Below are 26431 nucleotides of genomic sequence, written 5' to 3' on the forward strand. Positions count from 1 at the left end.
ATTGCATATACTCGAATCTTAATGGTGTGTACACACTTGTACAATGTGCATGAGATTTTTGACTATATAGTCAAAATCTCATCTGGATCGAATGCAGATCGCATGGGTTTTAACCCTTGCGATCCCGATGCGCAGAAAGTCTTGGCTGCATAGACTATATAGTGCAAATCTGCACTATGTAGTCTAAATTGTATGCAAATAGTCTAAATTGTATATATTGTAATATAGTCTAAATTGTACAAGTGTGTTCACACCTTGTCGAATAGCAGCATAACACAGAAACAGCTCTACACAGAATCCTTCAACAACTTAGCAGGCCTGCCTTCACCTCCATATCCATTTCACAAAAAAAGCATCAAAAAGGCTATTTTGTTCATACCTTTCTGCAGTGTTTGCAAAACTAGATACTGTGACACCCTGGGGTTCTGCAGGGCACTTTCATAGGGGTGCTACAGATTTGGTGGTCCAGGATCAAATCATCTATAATCACTGAGGCGGCAAAACCAGAGCTGGTAGTTACAAAATCATAAAATCTATGGACAAACAGAAGTGCAATCCTGTCCATCACAACATAACTGACCCGAAGGATGACATATAAGTACAATTTACTTAATTTAATATTTATTCCAGAATATCAAAATACAAAATTTTTAACCTAAGGGTACTTGAAAAAAACACTATAGGACGCGGCCCTTCTGAAAGGTTTGGGTTCCACTGCCTTACTGCACATTGCTGAGGTGAACCCATCATATTGTGGATTATTTTCCATGTTTGGGAAAATGGTGTTTATTTTTTATTATTTATTGGTAGATAAATTATTTGTTAGATAATTTACTCGTGTTATTATTTTCAAACACTTTTTTTTTATCATGAGATTGCATTTTGAGTATTCCCACTAGTAAAATGTTATCCGCAAGCCTGTCTTTATTCCTATTTATCTATAATCTTTTGTTTGTTCTTAAGTACTCAGTTAATCATTGCATAGCATTACAACTACATAAAATAATAACATTCCATGAAAAAATGCACTATGTGCTTATTGACAGAGAAATTAAAAATGTAATTTACTCCCGACAGGGGGGTAGTGAACAGTTTTGGTATTGCACAGAGTGCACTTTGCCTATCGTCCAGTAGGTGTCGCACAGGATCTGACGAGCACAGGAGGCACCATTCAGATTTCGGCAGCAGAGAGAGGGAGCTGGGAGCAGGGAGTGATGCAGCACTGAGCGTAAGGGAGGAGTGAGGAGGGCTGGCCGGAGTGAGAGAGCCGTGAGAGGGAGGAGGAGGGAGGGAGATGTGTGGATGGAGTGAGGCGAGGGGGATCTGGCAGTAGTGGGGCTTTGTATCCGTTGCAGTCATAATTACCTATATCAGTCTATTTAGTAGTTTGGACTCAGCCTTCTCCATACCTGTTGTTTGCACTCAGGATCTGTTTCCCACCCCCTCTGGCCCTCAGGATGTCCTGACTGGTCCCTTACCCCGGGCTCAGGAGTTGTCCCCTCCTGGGCTCTGGACCATGAAAGCGGAGAGAGAGACTGAGCTGAGCCGGAGCCTGCTCCTCGCATCTGGGCAGAGAGAGATAACGTTGTCCTGCAAGGGAGAGAGCCAGATCCGCTACTGGGGCACAAGTCAGACCCCCTATGGCATGGAGCTGAGAGCTGCTCTGGAAGTGGCCAGAGATAGAGAGACAAAGTGACAGCCCCAGAGTGACAGCTTCCCATAGCGCTGCTGCCAAGCACTACCCAATTGAACACTTACCCAGGATAGTGTCCGGACATGGGACCACGGTGTCCGCTGTAAGTGGAACAAAAAAAATTGGACCCCGAGTATGGGGCCCCTGGTCCCATTGCTCCTGGGGGCCCTGATTTGGGTCTGTGTCTGGACAGATGACCCCAGCAAAGTGATATCAGACCGTTATGCAGTCTACTGGAACAAGAGTAATCCCAGGTAAGGCCCTGCAGTGCATGCCAATGTGGCTACATGTGTGCTAGAGCTCAGGAGGTGGGTTATAGGGTGTACAGTATGTAGAAAGTTTCTGTAAAGCAGCCAGTGGGACATGGGGAGAGCTGCTGGGCAGTGTGGGTTGGGGTATGGCAAAGAACTATACATGCAGTTGCATGGTAAGTACTTTTCTGGAATTGATTTTTAAAGAAATAACTTCTATATATATTTTAAAGTGACATGTCTTCATAATGATATGAGTTGTAACACATGATGATTACAGAGAGTATGAAAAGCCCACATTGTCATTTTCCAGTTCCTCAATCTGCATGCAGTCTTGTAACTGATCTGGAAAATCAATGGGCAAACTGAATTCTATACTTCATAAGCTTTAAATTGTGCTTCGAAGCTATTTACACTTCAACTTACCTCAAGTTTTCTATGTTCAGCAAGTGACCTTTCATTTGTGTTGTATTATCTGCTTTAGCACTCTGTCTAGCTAAAGAACCAGCTCTGTTGGTTTCTGTATGTGACATGCTGTGTTGCACTTGAGCAGAATATTTGCTTTCCTTAGCAGCTCCAGATGCTGCAAGCCGAAACTCCAGGGACATGACGCTCCCCCTAATGCACAGGATCATTATAGGCTACAAGTGGATATGATGATCAGAGAGGGACTCACAAGAAGACATACACTTAATGTTCTTTGGTTTAAGTTTATTTAGCACAAACAGTCATTTTACAAAACAAGTTAACTTTAGAGTGATGTCTAGTAGCAATTAGTCTGTACTTTAATAATGTTCTTTTCTAATACTAAGACCTGTTCTACGAGATGGTGGTCTGCGTTGGAAGCAGGGCTGGCATGCTAGTGCATATTCTCTACTATTGGTTAGCATGCATAGTGCGTATTATGTTGGATTGGCTGGCAAGCATCATGAATATTATGTTAAATTGGTTGGCATGCACAGTGCATATTATGTAGTTTTGGTTGGCATATTCACTGCATTTTATGTAGTATAAGTTGGCATGCTTAGAGCATCTTATGAATTATTGGTTGGCATGCTTAAAACATCTTCTGTAGAATTGGGGGGCATACCTTAGTACAGTTTTGGTTGGCATTCTTACTGCTTCTTATGTAGGGTTAGCATGCCTTAGTGCATCTTATGTGGTATTGGTTGGCATGCCTTAGTGCAACTTATGTAGTATTTGTTGGCATGCCTTAGTGCATCTCATGTAGTATTTGTTGGCATGCCTTAGTGCATCTTATGTGGTATTGGTTGGCATGCCTTAGTGCATCTTATGTAGTATTGGTTGGCATGCCGTAGTGCATCTTATGTAGTATTTATTGGCATGCTTTAGTGCATCTTATGTAGTATTGGTTGGCATGCCTTAGTGCATCTTATGTAGTATTGGTTGGCATGCCTTAGTGCATCTTATGTAGTATTTATTGGCATGCCTTAGTGCATCTCATGTAGTATTTGTTGGCATGCCTTAGTGCATCTTATGTAGTATTGGTTGGCATGCCTTAGTGCATCTTATGTAGTATTTATTGGCATGCCTTAGTGCATCTTATGTAGTATTGGTTGGCATGCCTTAGTGCATCTTATGTAGTATTGGTTGGCATGCCTTAGTGCATCTTATGTAGTATTTATTGGCATGCTTTAGTGCATCTTATGTAGTAATGGTTGGCATGACTTAGTGCATCTTATGTAGTATTTATTGGCATGCCTTAGCACATCTTATGTAGTATTGGTTGGCATGCCTTAGTGCATCTTATGTAGTATTTGTTGGCATTCCTTAGTGCATCATATGTAGTATTGGTTGGCATGCCTTAGTGCATCTTACAGTTTGAAATATTGGTTAGCATGTTAGTGCATCGTATGTAGTATTGGTTGGCATGCCTTAGTGCATCTTATATAGTATTGGTTGGCATGGTTAGTGCATCTTATGTAGTATTACTTAGCATACGTATTGTATATTATTTAGAATTGGAAGTCATTCTTTGCACATATTATGTTCTGGTTGATTTTCACAATATATTATACAGTATTGCTTTGCATGTCTAGTATATGTGTTTTGAATTGTAAAATATGCCAGAAAGTATGTTTAATGTTCATAATGCCTTTCCCAGCACATTTGCTTCATATGGTATATAGTTTCATTGTTATTGTGTTCTTAGGTCATACTAGAATTTGACATGCTTTTAGTAAGGTGTGCTATTAGTTATTATCAGTATATGTAGTGTGAAGAAGTTCTCATAATCAGTGTGTAATGAATTTCTATAAGTTGACAGTATGAGTTATCTGGCATAAATTGTACCAGTTTATTTATAAGAAAAACAAATAAACATGTTTCCACAATGTAACAGTACGCAGGAGAGAAGCTGTCATAGTGGTCTTACTAAGTAGTATAATGTGATAAAATCTACTTATCAAAATGTAGCCAGCCAATAGCAGTGCTGCATAACAAGCCGTTTGAATTTTAAAATAAATAGAACTATATGTATAACGGTGCTTTAGTGTAGTATGTGTACTGCATCTTGCAGCTATTAGGGTTAGAGCAACACATAGTAATTTTGTATGTGTATATATATATATATATATATATGTGTGTGTTGCTTTGTAATTTGCTTTTATTGTACAAGTTAACTTAATTTGTATAATATGCAGTATATTAAGGCACGCATTATATGTATTGCTTATTACTTATTGACATGTTTAGTGTTAGTGTTGCAGTTAAGGTTGGCATCTCTTATGACTTGGATTAAATTGTGTTCATGTAGTAAGTTTGCATGTTCAAATCCCAATTGTTATTTTAGTACAGTATGTACTTTCATGATGTATGTGTCTTGTGCAATACGAATTTGAATGACGTTTGTATGTATATTGGATTCAAGCTAGCATGATCTGAGTAGTGCTGGCACAACAAGTCTGTGCATAATGGAATACTGCTTGGCATGTTAATTAAATGTATACTACAGTTGAGGTTAACTTTATATGAATATGCTCAGTGGACACTGTTTATTGCATGCATTATCTGGCACACATAAGTGTGACACATGTATGTACATTAGTAGGCATGACACGATCATTGCATGGTTACTATGATATAGGCTGTCACTCTACCGTATGGTACAGTACTATCTGCCATCACTAGCAGAGTGCAGTATAAGTTACTATGTGCATACTGCAGAACAGTGCTGAGTGATCAGTGAGTGTATGGGCTATGATCAGAGATGAGTTTGAGCATTGCACACACACACTGTAGTACAGGTTGGCATGATCACTGTATGTGCATCCTGGTTAGGAGCGATAGCTGCATGAACATTGTAGTACATATTGGTAAAATGGCCAACTATTTGCTAATCAGTGTATTTACAGTGCAAACATGTTCACAGTGTGCAGTATCATGCAGTACACATAGGTGTAGTATACAGTGTACAGTATCTGTTGGGAGTGACAATACCATATATGTACAGGCTAGTGCACATTTATTGTAATCATTATATGTTAAGGTAGCATGTTGGCATAATTGGTGTGTGTACAGTGTTCACAATCGGTTGTTGCATGTACAATGTAGTAGTACACATTAATACAACCAGTACACTAAATTGTTCTTTTTACAGGACAGCACATTTTGCTATAATAGTTGTATGCATGGTTAAGCTCTGTCTTCCATTGCATGTATAAAAGCAAGTGTAATTGCATGTCAAGTGCATATCTAATTGTATGTGTAATGCAATAGCAGTTAGCATGATCATTGTATCATTCATACATCACTGGTCATCATACTTCATTTTTGTGCAATAGTATGTGTGGTCTATGTATTTTATATTGCAATATTTCTAGATCTTAAAGTGCAGCGAATTGTCTGCTATCATGCGCAAGAGGTGGCATGACTACGCTGCATGAATTTGGTGTACGCATTCAAGTTCCTTACGTGCCAGTTTAGAAAATAATGGCAACTAGTGGCGAGAACATGTTTGCTTGTCCAAGCTGTAAAAAAAAAAAAAAAAAATTACTTTTGAAAACACAATATGCATGTAATATATTGGTATGGCTATAATATGTTGTAATGCCCATTTTGTGTAATAGTGTTTTGTAAGCTTGCGTGTTCACTATCATCCTTAATAGTATGTATTGTGAAAAAGTAATTGCCTCACATACTTCTTGTATGTAAATTGTGTAATATGTTTACATGATTGATGTGTTAACTATGGAATCTAACATATTACTGTTATTGAGGATATTACATCAGAAAATATATATTTTTTAAAAATGGTCAAAAGTAAGAGTTGTGATTTATGTACCATCTCAATAATATGAACATCAAAGAAAATAAAGTCTGCTACGAATGAGTGCTTGCTGACAGTGCCCAGTTTTCAGGCAGTACAAAGTGAGTAAGCCATTACGGCATTATTTGGGGGGGGGGGGGGGGGGGTATGATCATTCTGTATTCAGATATATTGTGATTATTGTTCTAGCATGCCATTTCGAACATCAGTACAATTCACTATTTTAAACCAGTAGAAGGAAGAGCTCAAAGCTATTTTGCTAATCTGTCAAACTATCCTATGAAAATAGAGGACGGATAAATGATCCCTGAGTAAGTACATCCATAGACCAAACATTTAAATGCAGCTGGACTGCAGCACCTCTAAATTCCCATAGCTGCATTACACTATACCTGTGTTTCTTGAACTTATTGTGCAGTAAATGCTAACATTCAAAGACTTTATTCACTTTGAACAATTCACATTTCAATTTAGTACACAAACCTCCTTCTTTTCAGAAAATCCAGCACTTTAAATGCTCATATCCAGCCTGGAAATACTAACTCAATATATTTATAAGTTTTTTTTTTTATATGCAGAATTTTTCGTCATCCAGCTTTACTTTACCAGCTTATTAATCTACCACCCCACTTGCGTATTGTAATAGATAAGTAGCTTTGCATTTCACATAGGTATATAAATATGTATATACATATATTTATAAAATGTTTAAAATTCATTGTTACTTAATACACAACTTTTTGGGGGCCAACATAGACTGTGTTGCATATACTGTACTTTTACTATATAAACACTTCCATCTGCTGTGTAAAACTACAGTAGGAAGATTAACTTTCCAAAATGTATTCTCAATATATAAGTCTCAAGGCATGTTCTATAAAGCTCTGAATGCATTATATAAAATACATAAAAAGCTCAGGTCAGAATAATGTGATGTTCCAGTTGAGGGACTGTGGTCTCTGCCTTTCTGTCCACAAGCCGTCCCCTTCCTCTGTTGATTACTCTACATATGGATTTTATTACATGCATTACTCCACATTTTTTTAGTCCCTTTTCCCCAGTTTTGGGTTTCTGCCTGCATTTCTGATTCTGGCCGAAGATATTTCTTTTGTTCAGTTAAATGTTCAACATATGTTAAAATTCTTAAAGGATCCCTGGTCTGGCGTGGATCGACATTTTTTTTTTTGCTCAGCGTTTCCAGACCCGACCGGCTTCTTTCCAAGCGCCTGAGTTATTAAATGAAAGAGAACAGTCTGAGAGGATTAAGCACCTCACATAATTTAACACACTGATAGCGATCTGTAAAAATAGCACTGCTTACTTACTTGGAGTGTTCTGAACAAGTTTTCAGGAAAAAATCCAATAAATCAGACAAAAAAGCAACATTTCATCCTAAAATGTTATTTTTTTACTACAGTCTTTCATTACAGCTAAGATCTCCATTGGGAAATTCTGAAATTTGTAATAGCTAGCTAGAAGTGCTTTGTGTAATAGTTTAGAGTGCATTTGTAATTTCTAAGTGTATCAGTTCTAAAATACACTTAAAATTTTTTTAGTCGGTTTTTTGGTCCATGTATGAAAAATGTCCATAATTGCAAATATATGTACTCAGGAAATATCTGTATTATATGCTTTATATATCTGCTTTTAGCTATCATTGTTTCCTCTTATAATCAGACTTCTGATTATAATACTGCTTGGCTGAAGTACTTTATTTAAACATTTGACCTCTATTACGTAAGTATACTTACATGTCATAAAGAATGTGCTCTACAAATGGAGAACAACTGGTTCTTATCTCTAATACAATTAAAAGGTTGAGATGTAGAATTTTGGGATCAAAGTCACATAGTACAGAATTTAATTCATCATTTTTTTTATTTAAAATTTATGACCTTTCTTGCATACTTTTTGCTATACATTATTTGTTGTTCATAGGCCCTCATTATTACCGTATATTACTTTTAAAAGATACATTTCATAACTGCATATCGCTTACAGTCCTACAACATTCGTGTTATCTTGATATCAGAGACATAGTTACTTTTTTATATTTTTTTTATTATTTTTATCTATCTGTCAATAATAATAATAATAATTTTATTTATATAGCACTCTTTCTCCAATAGGACTCAAGGCGCTATCCTATCTATCTATCTATCTATCTATCTATCTATCTATCTATCTATCTATCTATCTATCTATCTATCTGTCTATCTATCTATGCTCTGCGATACATACATAATGGTATATATATCTATATACATGGATACTCATATATCCATAGTCTTTCTTTCTTCCTTATTGTCCATCTTTTATGTCTGCTGTATTACACATAATTGAGTCCACCCTGTATATTATGTATTTTAGTGTTTTGTGGTGTTTATAGCTGTGCTATGAATTACTATAATTTGTATCTGAAAGCCACTTGAGAATTATATGTGCCTAGGAGTCCATGAAAAAAAATGTGTGGCTAATTTCTAATTTTATTTTACGTACAACCCTAAATTTCCCTCCTTGTGTGAGTGTGCGTGCCTGCATTTGTGCATGTATGTGTATCTCAGAAACTGAGACCAAGGGAGCCTACTGTACAAAGAAAAACACTGCCTGCAGTCTCAAGGTCATCATCAACATCCTTTTCTTTTATATGTGAAGTAGAATGAACATTTTATGCAAAATCTATATGGATATAAAATAATGCAAATTGTATTTTTTGCTTGCAATGCAACAATAACTTGATTAATGTAATCGTCCTTTGAAATTGCTATTTGTTATCATTAGTATACAGTTGTTAATGACCTCTACATTTAGCATCTAAGATGCAAACCACAACTTTAGAACTATAATCAGTTTATTTGCTGTCTACTTTTAGTTGGTAACCTAAGTTACCAGGTGACCCCTGGCTAGGATATCAAAACGTTACACATGTTTGACTAGAGAAAACATGCTAACATTACTTTATTTCCCTCTTATTGGGCATGGGAAAACATGGTAACATTACCTTGCTTCCCTCTCGTTGATCATGAGAAAACATGGCAACATTACTATATTTCCCTCGCGTTGGGCATGAGAAAACAGGGTCACATTACTTTATTTCCCTCGTATTGGGCATGAGAAAACAGGGTCATATTACTTTATTTCCCTCTTATTGGGCATGAGAAAACATGGCAACATTACTATATTTCCCTCGCGTTGGGCATGAGAAAACATGGTAACATTACTTTATTTCCCTCGTATTGGGCATGAGAAAACAGGGTCATATTACTTTATTTCCCTCTTATTGGGCATGAGAAAACATGGCAACATTACTTTATTTCCCTCTCGATGTGCATGAGAAAACATGGTAACATTACCTTGCTTCCCTCTTGTTGGGCATGAGAAAACATGGCAACATTACTTTATTTCCCTCTCGATGTACATGAGAAAACATGGTAACATTACCTTGCTTCCCTCTTGTTGGACATGAGAAAACATGGCAACATTACTTCATTTCCCTCTCATTGGGCATGAGAAATCATGGTAACATTACTTTATTTCCCTCTTATTGGGCATGAGAAAACATGGTAACATTACTTTATTTCCCTCTTATTGGACATGAGAAAACATGGTAACATTACCTTGCTTCCCTCTCGTTGATCATGAGAAAACATGGCAACATTACTTTATTTCCCTCTCGATGTGCATGAGAAAACATGGTAACATTACCTTGCTTCCCTCTCGTTGGGCATGAGAAAACATGGCAACATTACTTTATTTCCCTCTTGTTGGGCATGAGAAAACATGGTAACATTACTTTATTGCCCTCGTATTGGGCATGAGAAAACATGGTCGCATTACTTTATTTCCCTCTCGTTGTGCATGAGAAAACATGGTAACATTACTTTATTGCCCTCGTATTGGGCATGAGAAAACATGGCAACATTACTTTATTTCCCTCTCGTTGTGCATGAGAAAACATGGTCGTATTACTTTATTTCCCTCTCGTTGGGCATGAGAAAACATGGTAGAATTACTTTATCATGAAAAAACATTTGTTGGGCATGAGAAAACATGGCAACATTACTTTATTTCCCTCTCGTGCATGAGAAAACATGGTAACATTACTTTATTGTCCTCGTATTGGGCATGAGAAAACATGGTCACATTACTTTATTTCCCTCTTATTGGGCATGAGAAAACATGGCAACATTACTTTATTTCCCTCTCGTTGTGCATGAGAAAACATGGTCACATTACTTTATTGCCCTCGTATTGGGAATGAGAAAACATGGTCACATTACTTTATTTCCCTCTTATTGGGCATGAAAAAACGTAGTAACATTACTTTATTTCCCTCTTATTGGGCATGAAAAAACATAGTAACATTACTTTATTTCCCTCTCGTTGGGCATGAGAAAACATGGTAACATTACTTTATTTCCCTCTCGTTGTGCATAAGAAAACATGGTAACATTACTTTATTTCCCTCTCGTTGTGCATGAGAAAACATGGTAACATTACTTTATTTCCCTCTAGTTGAGCATGAGAAAACATGGTAACATTACCTTGCTTTCCTCTCGTTTGGCATGAGAAAACATGGTAACATTACTTTATTTTCCTCTTATTGGGCATGAGAACACATGGTAACATTATTTTATTTCCCTCTCGTTGGTTAAAACATTCAAAACTTTTTTTTTTTCTAATGTGATTCAATAGATAGACTATAAACTATGTGCAGTAACAAACAAATAACAGTTTTATCTGCATATAAAGTCCTTTTTGCTGGTTATGCCAGTGGAACATACTTAATCTAGTCCAATTATCCCTGCTTTAAAATGTTCCAATTGTCTGACTTTGTCTTATGGTAATTATATATCTAGGTAACAGTTTTAGAATCTACCTCTTCAGATTAATAGATTATACACTAATCTATATATCTTGAGTTCCTAATTTACCCATAGTGTGTGCTGAATGTAGATGTAGAGACATCGGACTGCCATGCGTAAGTTTTAGATCCGAAGCTCAGTACCCAGTGGGACTCTGTACAAATAGCTTGAGATTCTTGCTCCAGTATGCCAGTACGTGTTTTCAGTCACTTTAACACATCTCCTTAACCCAAAGTGCAGTAGCTCAATCCACTCATCAGAAGACGTTGTGCCCCAAAAAATACAATGGGTAGATATAGAAACAGTATTGTATGGGAACTGCACATTACATTTGGGCGTATAGTTGTCAAAAGCAATATGACATTATATTTTCTTATAATTATCCAGTTCAGCTCTCATCCTCATTTCTTTACTTGAGCGCTCCAAACATCATAGCTTTCTGTGTATGAGCTTTCAGCCCCAAAATGTATGTCTGCATAACTACAGTATAGCAGGTCAGATAAACACAGACAACCCTTATCTATCTATATGCAGTTAAGATGCTCATACAAATCTAGATATCAGTCCAGTTTAATCCACAGGTGAGTATACAAATTTGACATATATGCTGGATGCATCTGGCTTATCCAATCCATTATATCCTGTAGTGCCGAATAACCATGGCTCCATAATGACTGAATATACTGGTATGTTACAGTCATCAGCAAACTGCTGGTCCAAGTCAGATTATGGGCACACATAACCAAACTATTTGGCTGTAGACATTCCAGTGTGCATGGACAGCTTCATGGCTTAAGCACATGAGAGACTTTTTGCTCTGCATATTCTTCAGTATGTTAAATCTTGTTGATACGATGGGGGAAATTTACGAAGATGTGAATTGTACTTCACATGTGATGTTGCTATGGGCAACCAATCAGATCCTGTCTACTATCTTCTAGAGGGTGCTAAATAAATAAGAAGTAGATTCTGATTGGTTACCCATAGCAACATCACATGTGAAGTAGAATACACATCTTTGTAAATTTCCCCCGATATGTTAACCTTCAACCTGTTTTGCATTGTGTAAAGTGTTGTATTACTCATTTTACATAGTACACATTCATAGTTGTGCATATTTGCACTGGATCACTTATTGAATGAAATGGCATTTGTGAACATAAATGATGAAAAGAAGATTTATAGAGAAAAGACAATCAGTTGACTATTGATAAAGTTTCTGTTAGGCTAGAGAACGGTTTATACTCAGTGATTACAGGCAGCGGCTCTTAGTTATCCACGACATGCACAGCAAAGTTTCTTAGCTTTGTCCTCTATTGCCCCAAACAATTTTGAGACTCCTTTGTGCTAGAATATGGTGGATATTGGCTTGTCCAGTTTATTTAATGGATTCACTAATTACCAGTGTCTACAAATCTGGCTTGTTGCAGGCACTGGAGGTAAGGGCACAGATACAGAAATGTCCTCAATTTGATACTGTTCCTTAATTAAATTGATTCATATGCTGTGAGTGAAACATGCTGTTTTGATAACATTGCTGTGGCATAAATTAGGGGCTGCTAGGGGTCTCTTTATTCAACCCCAACATAGGAGATGTTACCATTGATGGACTGTGTGACATCCATTGCTCTACCCCCAAAATGTATTCATCTTGATTCATTGATTATTGAAGAGATATTGACAGCTAACACGGTGCAGGCTGATCAAGGAGAGATGACATACCGGTGCATTTACATTACCTCAGCAAGTACTAGTGTTTAGAGTGTCACTGTGCATGCTGGACTGCTGCATCCTGCACCTAGTACTCCCTCTGCATCACCACACTTCGGTCCGTGCTTGTAGAACACGTTAACAGCAAAACTGAGGTGTTTGAACATGTGTCTAAAGGAATTACCAGTAGAACAGTACCTGAACCTCATTTTAAAAAATCTAAATGGCCAGGGCACAAACTTCTCTTTGTTTACGCACCTCTAAACGCACGCTATACACCTCTGGTGCGCCTACATTTTCACCAGTGTGTAATGGTTTAGTTTGTAAAGCATGATGGCAGCATTAGTGGAGTTTATACAAAATACAATGCTGATGTCGCCTCTCTCGTTATTAATGTCAGTTGTATTAAAATAAAACTGAGTGGTATTTTAGGAGATTTACAGACAATTTTAATTTAAGAGGAAGAAAGTTGGAACAATTTTTTCCACGTTCTAGAATTCATACTTCTCAACTTTCCCATCTTAATTAAAACAAACTAAATTTTACTCCAAAGTGGTTTGCAACAGGAAGTATGTGACCTGTGGAGTGTGGCCATGCCCCCTTCTTGTGTGCACACTGGTACGGTACACAGTACCTTTTTTATAAATAGAAAGTTAGTAGGTATGGAAGTGTTCCCTCATATGTTTTTCATTGTTTTAGTGCACCTGACTCTTTGCATGCTACCTTAGCGGTGAGGTACTCTGCTGCACAGGGCCACTGAGCTATATTTCAGAGCGCAATCTGGCTGGATTTGTACATGTATAAACTGAGATAGTGGATGGGGATGTTTTGTGCGGCTCAAGGTACAAGAAAAATCTGTACTTTTCTCCTAGCACGGCGCCCCCGATTTTGAGCGAAGTGCATGCAATATAGCGGCATGCGATGCGATTCGATTTTTAATTGTACAAGCACCCAGATGGGTGATTACATTGTTAAATGCACCCCCATTGTCAACGCCACCCCCACTATCAATGCCAACCCAAAGCGTGGCGAGCGGCGCCGGTACGTGTCCTCCGACATTTTCATACCCCCACTATCCACGTCGGCGTGGAGTTGATTTTAGATTCACTTTACATGTATTCCGCATTGATTTTAGATTTACTTTACATGTATTCCGCGGTCCCGCGTGGGGCTCGCTGCGCTCGCCATGCTTCGGGTTGGCGTTGATAGAGGGGGTGGCGTTGACAATGGGGTGCATTTAATATTGTAAGCACCTATCAGGGTGCTTGAACAATTAAAAATCGCATTGCATCGCATGCCATTTGCTGGCATGCAATGCTATGCGATATTTCATTGTACAAGCACTCCTGTTAATTTAACGGGAATATCGCATCGCATCGCACACCACTAAGTACGGTATGCGATGGGTGCCATGCTAGGAAACAAGTACCGAAAAATCACTTAACATGCATGTGAGATGATAGAATAGCATCCCCTTATTACACTGATGAAGCATACAGATGTGTCCACGTGCATCTAGCATCCTTGTAAAAAGCCTTTCTAGTCACACCATGCCATGACGTAGCTTAGTAGCGCCGGGCATCTTTTTGTGTCACTTTTTCCTGTGTAAAATGCATCTTATTAGCAAAACAATGCGGATAAGATACAAATGCAGTTTATCTTGGTGAAAGTGATATGGAGCATGCCTATACTCTCAGTGTGACTGCAGCTATATCTGTATACGAAATACTACGTTGCAATGTTCTCCTAGAAAACTATTTTGTACATAATTTAGGCATGGTGCATATCATTTTAATCAGCAGAGTATGCTTATGTGTCTTATTCATATAGCAATGCGAATAAAACTCAGTTTTTGAAAACAAAAGACTCCCAATGCTAAAGTAGTTGCCAGCTCACTCACACCAGGCATCTCCTGCTGCATGGCATATTAAAGCAAGGTGTATGAGGACATATCTGTATCAGTACAGATTAGTTGTGCATAAGATGGTACTTGTATACCTAGAGCACATACTGTACCTCACAAACAAGCAGAACTTGCATTTTTGCGACAATCCCTTGCCATAAACTTTGTTCAGTTGCACATGCTTCAGGGATGAGAATAACCAAACACACAAGGAGACATGTTATTATTTAGAATTTAGCGTAGTAAATGTTACCTTCATTGACTTGATCTCTAATGCTGTGTACACGCGGGGGCGATAGGGGCTGAAATAGCTGGGAATATGGTCGCTGAGCGACCATATTGCCAGTGATTGGAGTGTGCACCAGCGATAAATCGCCGGGTGCGCGCTCCCGTTTTCAGCCCCTGAATGGTCGCTGGTCGGAGGAACATGCTCCTCCGACCAGCGACATCCCCTGCCTCTTCACCCAGCAGTGTTTAAATTTTCATCTGCGACCATCTCTGGTTGCAGATGAAAACGGGACACGGGGCAATATGATTACTGAGCAATATATTGCTAGCAATATATTGCCAGCGATCACATTGCCCCGTGTGTACGCACCTTAACATGTAGATTTTCAGATTTCCAAATACTCTGGTTATAGACATCATTGAGAGCTTCTTTGTTGTTTCTTTTTCACTCTGTTGAATCTATCTGTTCATTTGCTTGTTCTATTTTGCATGCATGATGTCCTTTTATGTCCACAGTTTCATTTATTTCCCTTATAACGCACTCATTGCCATATGGAGTTTATTTCCATTAAAAGAGTACTACTTCAATGTTATTCCCTCGAACAGTGGCTCACAAACCGTGTGCCATGGCTCCCTGGGTTGCCTTGGGACACTTGCAGGGGTGCCTTGGGTTGGTGGTCCAGGAGCAATTAAAATTATTTATGGTCCATTATTTATTAAACAAACCATTTATGGTGGCTGCCTATCATAAAATATGTGTACAAACAGGCGCAAATTCTCATCTTTACTACATAACTGAACACAATATACTCAATTTTATATTTATTCTACAATTTTGTTTCAATTTTTTGGGCCCTGGGGTACCGTGAAAAAATTTGGATACTCTAGGGTGCCGTTATTCAAAAAAGATAGAACACTGATAGTCTGTCACAAATATACTGCATACAGTATATGTTTGACCCTATTATGGGTGCAAGGTAAAATTGCTAATGTTGTCCCCTATAGTTCTGCTGAGAAAGTGGGCATGCTTTGTGTTGTAGGTAAAAGTATGCCTAATATAACATCTTAATAGAATTTTTCCTCTTCCATAGAAAGGGAAAGTGTTGTATTTTTGAAGATCATATTGGTTTAATTCATAGCATCTACTATTACTCCACAGCTTTGTGCTCAAACACTTTCTAATAAAAGGCTATATTCACCCAGATTATGTGAGTTGAGAGTTACCAGTGCACCATAGCAGTTGCAGTATGGTTAATCAGGCGGCCATATGGTTTGATAAAAGACTGATTCAATTTAACACGCAGGATAGAAAGTATGGTTGGCTGCCGATACTTACTGATGCTGGGTCAGTGACTCTTCATATGGATTATCAGACCAAATGATCAGATCACACCTTGTAAATAGATGACTGGCGGGGGGATTTACAATGTGTCTTATATTTTCCTTGTTCAGTGTGTGCATTATTTAACTTTTCACTGATTACCTTTATTGGATGACACAAATGTCTTATTAGATTGTAGGCAAAGGCTGCGCTATATAAACAGTAAAAAACATTTCATCCTTGCAGTACGTACTGTGTAGCTCTTACATGTGTGATATTTCAGTTTATCTTGCCTAGATTGAGTGCGACGTGGAGCATAGTCTGCAAGCCACACACACACAAACGCACACACACACACACCCACACACACAAGACAATTAGTTACTAGATTGCCCTGTAACCCCACAATAGTCACACTCTCTAATTTGCTCTTTCTTTTCCTCTGTAGATCTGTTGTCTTTGTAGGCGCACACTTTCCTTTGATCCGCTGCCAGCATTATTTGCTCTCAGCTTCAGTATAGGAAGTTGTCAATCATGTTTCTCCGGCAGGAAGATTCATTCACATCACACCTGGGGACATTTCCACTCTAGGAAAAAATTAAAAAATAATAATAATACATGTGCAACGATTACGATTTTGTTACATGTTTTTGTGCAGCGTTCATCACTTATACCCCCTGCTGATACCAACTGAGTGGTAAGGTAATATGAAGAAGGTACATTTCAGAGATGTAAAAAAGAACTGTTGAAATGTACATCTACTTTTGTGCATTACATCTGGATTTAGGTAGGTGCCTGTATCTACATACATATTCATAGTCTTGCCTAAAATAGTATTACAAAAAAGGTGCCATCTAGGTATAGATGCTCAAAGTAAAGCCTAAAGCTGGGTACACACTGGAGCCTTGAGGATTTGTTCCGACATCGGAATGATCCCTGTCAGCCCTAGATTGTGTCTGCACACTGGAGCGATGTTAATAAAGGGCAGAATGATCACTTTTCTGTCCTTCATTCACACTCATGGTGTTGCTAGGTTGATGTGCGGCACATCAAATCTAGCGTAGTAGCATGCGACTGTGGGAGCAAGCATAGTGTGCACACACACTGAGCGATCTGACAGGATGGCATATCGCTTAGTGTGTACCCAGCTTAACAACCAAATACCTGGCACCAATGCTCCACCCCTAATAAAAACAACCTTACCAAATTCCTATTTTTTTTACTATTTGCACTCTTATAAGGCCAGATGTTCTAAGCTTGAAAAGTGATAAAACAGAGAGTGATAAACAACCAGCCAATCAGCTCCTAACTGCTATGTCACAGACGGTTTGAAAAAGTAGGAGCTGATTGGTTGAAGGTTTATCACTCTCCATTTTATCACTTTTCAAGGCTTAGTACACCTCGCCCTCATTATGATAAATCACGTATGAATGTGTTAAGATAAAGTTTATTTGTGTTATATGTGGGTCTGGTGTGTTATTTTTAATTCATTTGAGACAGTCACAGGTTGGAGGCACGCCATGTGGCTTTTTCATGCATTACGGTATTGCCTGTACATTCCCTGCATGTTGGATGCTTTTCTGCTCCCTCACATATAGGAGTTGTCCTATCACATGTAAGCTTTGGTTGTAGTGCTATAACCTCAATTTGTTTAAATGGTTCTCAACTTTCTTTTCCCCAAAATATTACACTCCGTTTCTTTTTGGAGGACAGACTTAGGGAATATTCAGCATTATCACCACCAGGTGTTTGCCTACTAGATTGGTATCCAAGGCAATATGTAATAGCCTGTGAGGTGCAGGCTATTCAGTAATTTCCTGAGTCTGTCTGTATTATATACAATTGGAAATGATTGACACTTTCAAAATATGGACAGACTCAAATGATCAAAAGAGTCCAGTTCTTATCTCCGCGCTGTGCCCAGTGTCCAAATACGGATTCATCATGCTCGCTCGCTCGCTCCACAACTGCATCCATAATTGCTACGGAAGAACTGTTGGACTAAAAGAAAGAAAAGCCATTTATGGCCACACATCCCTCACATCTACCCACATGCCCGTAGGACTACTGACATGCCCACTGGCGCTCCCCATAGAGCCATCAGCCATTCCCATCTGCCCCTTACATGCTCCCAGTCTGCTTCCACATACAGTACCTTCACTCTTCATCCTCAATGTGCATGCCACTGCTAGCATATGTGTCAGGTTTATGCCAGGAGCAATTATTGGTGGTTACAGAAAGTATAGAGATGTAGCTTGACATTGTTAATTAGAAATTCCTATTTGTATATAGTATATTAAAGATATGTCTTATTTCTATCCCATTTTTTGCATGTTTTCAAGTATAAAAGGTCTCCAAATCTGTATATTGACAAATGTATCTGAAATTATTGGGCCATTTGCATTAGGGAAATTCATATATTACGCTATAAGAACAAGTGTGGGGCCATCTCTACTTAAGGACCATAATGCTTCTGGACCATAAGACTGATTATTTTGTCATTTTTGCCAATCTAATGAATCGTTTATATGTAGAAAAGAATGCATTTAGACTGTGTGTCTTCTGAAATTGAAAGCATTTTTATGAGGCCCTGTTCTTATGCTTTGCATGATTCTTCATAATTGCATGAGAACTAGATGGTAAAATATTTGGAAAACGCACTTTATGCATTTTTAAATCTGTTTCCATAGATTCGCTGTTACGGCATTTCCCGAAAAGCCATGCCCTCTGACACGGTCATGTACTGTTTTTCAGATAGTCGGGGCCACGATTGCCATTTCCAAGAAGCTGTGAGGAATTTTTAAAAAATGGAATAAAGAAATATAAAGTATTTGCTAATCATTATTGCTTTCACCATAGTATAACATTATCTGCTCCTTTAGGTAACGAAAAATGCATGCACAGAATTCTGTGAAAGAATTAGTGCATGGCAGCTACTGAGAGAACCTTTCATTACATTACTGCCCTGGTCACACACGTGGGCTGTGAATGCCAGTTGTATATTAAAAGCCTAATTATTGCAATTTGTATTGGAAAACAAGATTGTGCTATGGTAAATAAAAGTTGGTTGAGACAAAAGTGACTCTTTCACCATTTGCACTGGCTGACTTTTCATTGGTCCTCATCCAGTATTCAGTTGTCTGTTCATAGATGCCCTTACCCCCAAGCAGCAGTTTGTTTTGAGAAAAGAAGACAACCGGGATACATAGATCGACAGAGTGCATTAATGTCCTGTTCACAACCAGACCTTTCTCAGGCCTCTTGAGTTTCTCGTTGAATAAAACCTTCTCAACCTCCATACAAACTGTCTGTGAAGTATTTTATTTGGTAAAATTTGAGAGACATTGAAGTTCTCCCCTTCCAGAGTCTGGTCGGAGGAGGAATACAGATGAAAACAATAATGAGGCTTCTAAATACAACGTCTTTTACTTGTTACAGACTTGACCCGCATTTTTTCGCATAAAAGCCTGTCATTCCCTTAGCTTTCAATTGATAATTATTTATCGTTAAGTGTTAAGAATGTCCTTTTACGATGCGCAGTGTAAGGCCTGTTCATGATTGCTAATTATCTGTTAATGAGGTTTCCAGCTCAGCTGGATCTCAAGTGATATACAAGAAGTACAGACTGGAAAATAACCGGGATCTTGCTGTAAGATGCAGGACTTTACCCGGACAGCGAAAGCACTTGGGAACTGAATGAATGGACACTGGTTCTTTGTTAAACTGCAGCAGTTCCAGAGTGCTCTAAACAACAGGCCGCAAGATGGGTATACAAAATATATACAGATACGTTCAACTGCTGATAGCCTTATGGAAACAGAGCAAGGGAAAATGCTATATTTCCAGCTGAGCAAACGGGATTATTTCAGAAGTGGCCTTCAGTTACTTGAAGGTTGAAGAATTTAATGTGCCTCATACTAGAGATGGCGCAGACTTGTTTTTTGATGGTACAATTTGCTGATGTGATAGTGATATTGACATTTAGCTAAAATAATGAATCTTAATCATCCTGCCTGGTGAAGGGAACTTTTATGAAAGTCCTCCTATTCACTATTGCATCTATATTACAAGAAGGTTGTCTATCACGGTACTTTATGCAGTTTACAGTATTAAATGGATAAGAGCAAAGTAGGATGGCATTTCTTATCTTTAGCATTGGATCCAGCACCACTGGATCACAGTGCTGAGTGAGTACCCTGAGGTAGCTTCGCATCTGCATAGCGTTTCCTTTTCTTGCCAACTGGCTAAAGGGAAATATATTTTTTTCCGTAGAGGACAGCCTTATCACGGTAAATAGCATATATATATATATATATGTTTGTGATAGAGAAACAGCACTCTTGGGTTTAGAATAAATTTAGACTTCCAGAAGGAACAGGGGAATCAACGTTTCAATTTCTTAGAAAACCTTTGTCAGTATAAGACAAAGTTTTTCTAATAAACCGAATCGTTGATTCAACTGTTACCTCTGGAGGTCTGAATTTATTCTAAGCCCGAGAGTGCCGCCTCTCTATTACAGACTGTATCTTCGCTGCAGTACCCAGCACCACTGATTATTATTGAAGGTTTCGAGTGCCGAGACTGCATTCATCTATATATATATATATATATATATATATATATATATAGAGAGAGAGAGAGAGTAGGATAGATGGAGCGGCACTCAAGGATTTGGGGAATAAAGACAATTTCCTTTATTTTTATGGCATTCTACGTTTTGGTTTGATCGCAAACCGTCATCAGGAATGCGAACAAACCGTATGCCATAAAAATAAAGAACCTTTTCTTTATTTACCAAATCCTTGAGTGAGACGCCATCTATCCTACTCTACACATTTGCAGCAGATGGCACCGGGTAAATAAATCCGCTGGAAGCGTGAGTGTCGGATATACAAATCGTTTTATATATATATATATGATGTGACCACTGCCTCTGTTTCAAACTTGCTAAATTTAGAGAGCGAGCTGTGTAGACAGAAGGTATCCCTATAGATTGTAAGCTTGCAGCATGGCCCTCCTACCTCCAAGTCTGTCTGTTGTTACCCAGTTTGTCTTATCACTGTCTACTATTGTAAAGCGCAACAGAATCTGCTGCGCTATATAAGAAACTGTAAATAAATAAATAAATAAATAAATAAATAAGGGAGGTAGGAGCAGATAGGGACTGGGGGTTGGGTGGAGAGAAAGTAAAAATGGTCACAGCTCAAAATAAAACTACAGTGCAGAAGCCGTCAGTTTGACAAGCTTTTAGCTAGTCCTAAAATATAGCTGTATGTGATTCTACATTGCGGTTTGGAAAAACTGCCTTAGCAGAAGTCGTTTGCTTGTAGTATGGGTATATTCCTGTTTTTTTGTTTCTTTTAGCTATTATTTTATAGTGATAAAAATAGGACAATATTTGAGGGCTGTTGAGTCCCTGTACTTTTTTGGTGCTGTTCTCTGTATTAATATTGTGCCAAGCACATAATGTCCTGGCAGAATTCAGTTGTATTCCACATCTAATTTGTCAGTGACATCTGTAAACAAAAATATACTTTTTTTCCTAGTGTTTTGTGTTTGGCAAAATGAAATAACATACTAATTACTATTTATATTTTCAGTTCATTTTAATTAATGCTTTTATTGTTGCCAATTTTTGATTTGCAAGGCCAATCCATTTTTTCTTTTTCTTTATAACTGGAAGATTTTTTATACCCAACAGTTCAATATTATTAAGTATCAACAAAATGCACAGTATTACTTTTCTGTTATTAATGATAGACATTGTTCTCAGTATCCATTATTATTATGCAAGATGTTTAAAGACAAACTGTGACTTTCCTATGTCTTTGGATTATTATTGTACACATGTTATGGCCTTCTTTTCTTTCTTTTATTTATTAACAGTTTCTTATATAGCGCATACATATTACGCAGTGCTGTTCAGAGAATATTTAAACATTCATATCAGTCCCTGCCCCAGATGAGCTTACAATCTATTTCCTACCACATGTACATACACACACAGACATTCTAGGGTTAATTTTTGTTAGGAGTCAATTAACCTACCAGTATATTTTTGGATTGTGGGAGAACACTGGAGTACCCAGAGGAAACCCATGCAAGTACGGGGAGAATATACAAACCCCGCACAGATAGGGCCATGGCGGGTATCGAACCCATGACCTCAGTGCTGTGAGGCAGTAATGCTAACCATTACACCATCCGTACTGCCCTTTTCTTCTTTCTTTACCTGATCTCTTAGACCTGGGATGGAACCAGAGACCCCTAACATACATTTCAGATGTCCTAGCTGGTGCACAGATGTATTTATTAATAAACGACACCTCATCCCAACTGTCCCAATTTTTGTTGGCCAGTTCTGTTATTTTGGGACTTTCCCGCTGTCTTACCCGTGGACAGCAGTGTCCTGTAGGGGTGGGGCAGTTCGGAGACAGGGGCTCTGGGGTCATGGGCAACAGCTCACAAATCACTGGGCAAGCCCCAACAGTGGCAAAAATGGGGGAATTCCTGTGATGCCATGCCCCATTCTGCCTCGGCCATGCTCCTTTTTCAGACGCTCACGTGTGAAAGTCTGGATTTAGCAAATTTAATTTTGGGAGGTATGACATTTTAAAACATGGCTTCCACTTCCTATTCATTTTTCATACAGGGCAACTGCAGCTCTCATAGTATGAGGGGATGTACTGTAAAACCTTCAATAGAGATTAAATTAGCCAGGGTGCTTATTGCAGTCCTACCTGCAACAACCCATAGATTCCAGATTATGTGTGGGAGCTATGGGTTAATATATTTGCTGCGATAAGGACAGTAAGCTCTGCTAGAAACGTGTTTACAATGGATGACTTCTCTACTTTACAGTATCTCTCTCAAAGGGTTGATACATCTTACCCATAGGTAGATGTATCAAACCTTCTAAAGAGGACAAGTAGAGATATTGCCCATAGTCACCAATCAGACTCTAGCTAATATTTTATACAATGTACTAGATAAATGATAGGTAGAATCTGATTGGTCGCTATGGGCAATCTCTCTTCTTGCCCTCTTGAGAAGTTTTAATACATTTCCCTCATAGGGCAGTATTCAATGAAAATATTCTCCGTGCACGGCGAGCATTTTTTTTTGCTCGCCGTGCACTCTCCGTGTTCCGGAGGGCTCGCTGCCACTCCTGCTCCCCCTATTCAACGTTTTAAAGACTCGCCGCCACTCGCGGCGAGTCTTAACCCCTGCAGCGGACGAGCGTCCGCGGCAGGGAGCTGTCAGGGAGCCGGGGGACGTAGCAGCCAAGAGAGATTAAAGTCTCTCTTGGCTGCTGCAGGGGATATGGGGAGGGGAGCAGGGCTCCCCTGGACCCAGGCAGCACAGGCTGCCCCCCCTATAGCCAGCGGGGGACCCAGTATTCACTGTACCCGAACGTGCATCGGGTGCAGTGAATATATGAATATCTAATGAGCGGCTCGAGCGCTCCGGCCCCCTGCTGGCTGCACTGTGTAAAAAAAAAAAAAATGTAAAAAAATATTTTTTTAAAAATTAAAAATATATTCATGTGCTATAGGCACATGAATAAAAATAACATGGCCCTTCACAGAAAAAAAAACCAGATTTTTTGACACCAAAATTAAAAAAAACACCCTTTTAGTTTAAAAGTTCACATTCCTGCTCTCCATCAAAAGATGGAGAATTTCTACACGGAGAGAGACGGCGAGAATCACTTAGAAAGACGGAGAATATTTCCCATTGAATAGGGTGGCTCGCCTTTGGAGAAACAAAACCTCTCTCCACCGCGTGAAAAGCACAAACTCTCCAGAAATCACAGCGAATTTTTCTCATTGAATACTGCCCATAGTCTCTGTCAGGTGTCATAATCTTGAAAGTAACGATTGGAAACCTGTACTTAGAGGCATACCTAAATATTAGTAGGCCCCATAGCAAAAGTTTGTAAGGGCCCCCTATTTAGCAAGCAATGGTGATCAATGTATGTAAAACATATTAGTTAGACAGCAAAGACAGGCCCCCTTCAGCCCTGGGCCCCATAGCAGCTGCACCCTTTGCAGCTGTGGTAGTTACGCCCTTGCATGTACTGGTCACAACAGTACTAGGGGCCTTATTTTGGTTCATTCTTTCTGACAAAATCCTTCTTAGATGGACAAAACCATGTGCACTGCAGGGGGGGGCAGATGTAACATGTGAAGAGACAATTAGATTTGGGTGAGTAATTTTGTTTCTGTGCAGGGAAAATACTGACTGCTTTATTTTTACACTGCAATATAGATCTCACTTTGAAGTAAAACCCCACCCAAATCTAATTATCTCTGCACATGTTACATCTGCCCCACCTACAGTGCACATGGTTTTGCCCATCTAAGAAGGATTTTGTCAGAAAGAATGAACCAAAATAAGGCCCTTTGAGACTGTATTAAATAGAAAATGCTTCTAGTCCCGAGCATTTTGGATAAGGGATACTTATCCTGTAATATATTTTACCATACTTTTTAATGAATGGAAAATTATTTCAAAATACTAGAGGAGGGGGGAATGGTTTTTTTTATGAATATAGCGTTCCCAGGATTTGCAGCCTAAAATATACACCTGTAGTGTTATTGTCGACCACTACAAAAATAACATGACATAGAGGTGAAAACAATGGTGCCCATATTTAAATGGCGCTTTCCCTTTAAATGACAAATGTAAAATCACCAATGGTGTGAGAATTACAATAAATACATTGACCTGATGTTTCCTCTTTGTTCTTTATAAAAGAGTGCAGCAGGTTCCAAATAGTTTTCTGGAAGAGACTGGTCTTATCAATCCCTCAGCACAGGGTATTAATATTGACCATAAAACAGAAAAAAATCATAGTGCAGCACGTTTAAAAAGATAGACACTTTTAATGTACATTGCACTCAAATTGTGGTTGACACCTGTTCCGGGACTTGGCGCACCCGTGGGGACGGACCTCAATTCCTGTGTCCATTCAAAATTAGAGACCCACTGCTGCTTTGCCCCTGGGAATAACTTGTATGCTTTCATTATCGTCTACAATTTGTAAGTGCAATGTACATTAAAAGTGTCTATCTTTTTAAACGTGCTGCACTATGATTTTTTTTCTGTTTTATGGTCAATATTAATACCCTGCGCTGAGGGATTGATAAGACCAGTCTCTTCCAGAAAAACTATTTGGAACCTGCTGCACTCTTTTAGGGTGGGATGTATTAAAATACATCGCCGCCCTTCGCGGCCCCCCCCCGCGAAGGGCGGCGATGTATTTTAATACATCCCACCCTAAAAGAGTGCAGCAGGTTCCCCCCGCGATACCTGGAATGTGGTGTGCGGGGGGTCTCCGTCATCTCCCAGCCGGCTCCTGCATCCCTCACGCCTGGGACAGCTAAGCAAGCTGTCTCCGGCGCCTCCTCCTCCCCCCTGCAGCCGGAAGGACGTCCGGCTGCGTCACTAGAGGGAGGAGGGGTTTACCTTCCAGGGTCCAGGAGGACCCTTCAGGAAGGTAAGCAAGAGGGGGTCGGCGAGGCGGCGGGTTTGCGTCGGCGAAAAGAAGCCCATAGGCTTCTATAGGGTATCGCCACCCAAAGGTGGGGATACCCTACACTGCGGTATCATTTTTGATACATTGGAAAATGCGGTAAAACCGGGGTTTTACCGCATTTTCCATTTGATACATCTCGCCCTTATAAAGAACAAAGAGGAAACATCAGGTCAATGTATTTATGCCCCTTTCAGACCGCACATATTAACCGTTATATTGCAGTTTTTTTACCGTTTCAAAACGGTAATGTGTGCGGTCTGAAAGGTGCAGAGTGATTTTACCATTTCCAAAAAAACTCACCATCAGCCTGTAGGTTCCGGAGCAGGGCAGCAGCGGGGTGCAGGCAGTGGGCTGCGGGAGCCCGATGTGGATGTCCCGCTGCCTCCTCACCTTCTGGGGGGGGGGGGGGGGGTGTGGGTACTGCTTTTCACTATGCTCGGAGAGACACAAGCAGCAGCAGCGCAGGGTGTGCTGATGATGAGAGGGACGGAGAGCAGCCAGCGGTGCTGCTGACGGAGAGCGGGCAAGGGGGCACATGGTGAGGTGATGCCCCCCCCCCCCCGCCCGCTCTCCATCAGCAGCACCGCTGGCTGCTCTCCGTCCCTCTCATCATCAGCACACCCTGCGCTGC

General features: G+C 39.4%; 1 protein-coding gene across 2 annotated transcripts in view; it reads left to right on the forward strand.

Moving 5' to 3' along the window:
* Nucleotides 1–1262: 1262 nt before the first annotated feature.
* EFNA2 (ephrin A2) overlaps nucleotides 1263–26431 on the forward strand; it is a 233092-nt gene continuing 207923 nt past the window's right edge. The window contains exon 1 of one of the 2 annotated variants that reach the window (XM_083182711.1): nucleotides 1263–1947. In XM_083182711.1, the coding sequence (XP_083038837.1) occupies nucleotides 1829–1947 (119 nt within the window). In that variant the 5' untranslated portion in view covers nucleotides 1263–1828. Of the gene's footprint in view, nucleotides 1948–6517; nucleotides 6544–26431 lie in introns of those variants that run through there. The other variant, XM_083182730.1, reaches the window with a different exon arrangement.

Source organism: Crinia signifera, chromosome 1 (assembly GCF_055691185.1).
Source record: "Crinia signifera chromosome 1, ASM5569118v1, whole genome shotgun sequence".
In the NCBI taxonomy this organism is placed as follows: domain Eukaryota; kingdom Metazoa; phylum Chordata; class Amphibia; order Anura; family Myobatrachidae; genus Crinia; species Crinia signifera.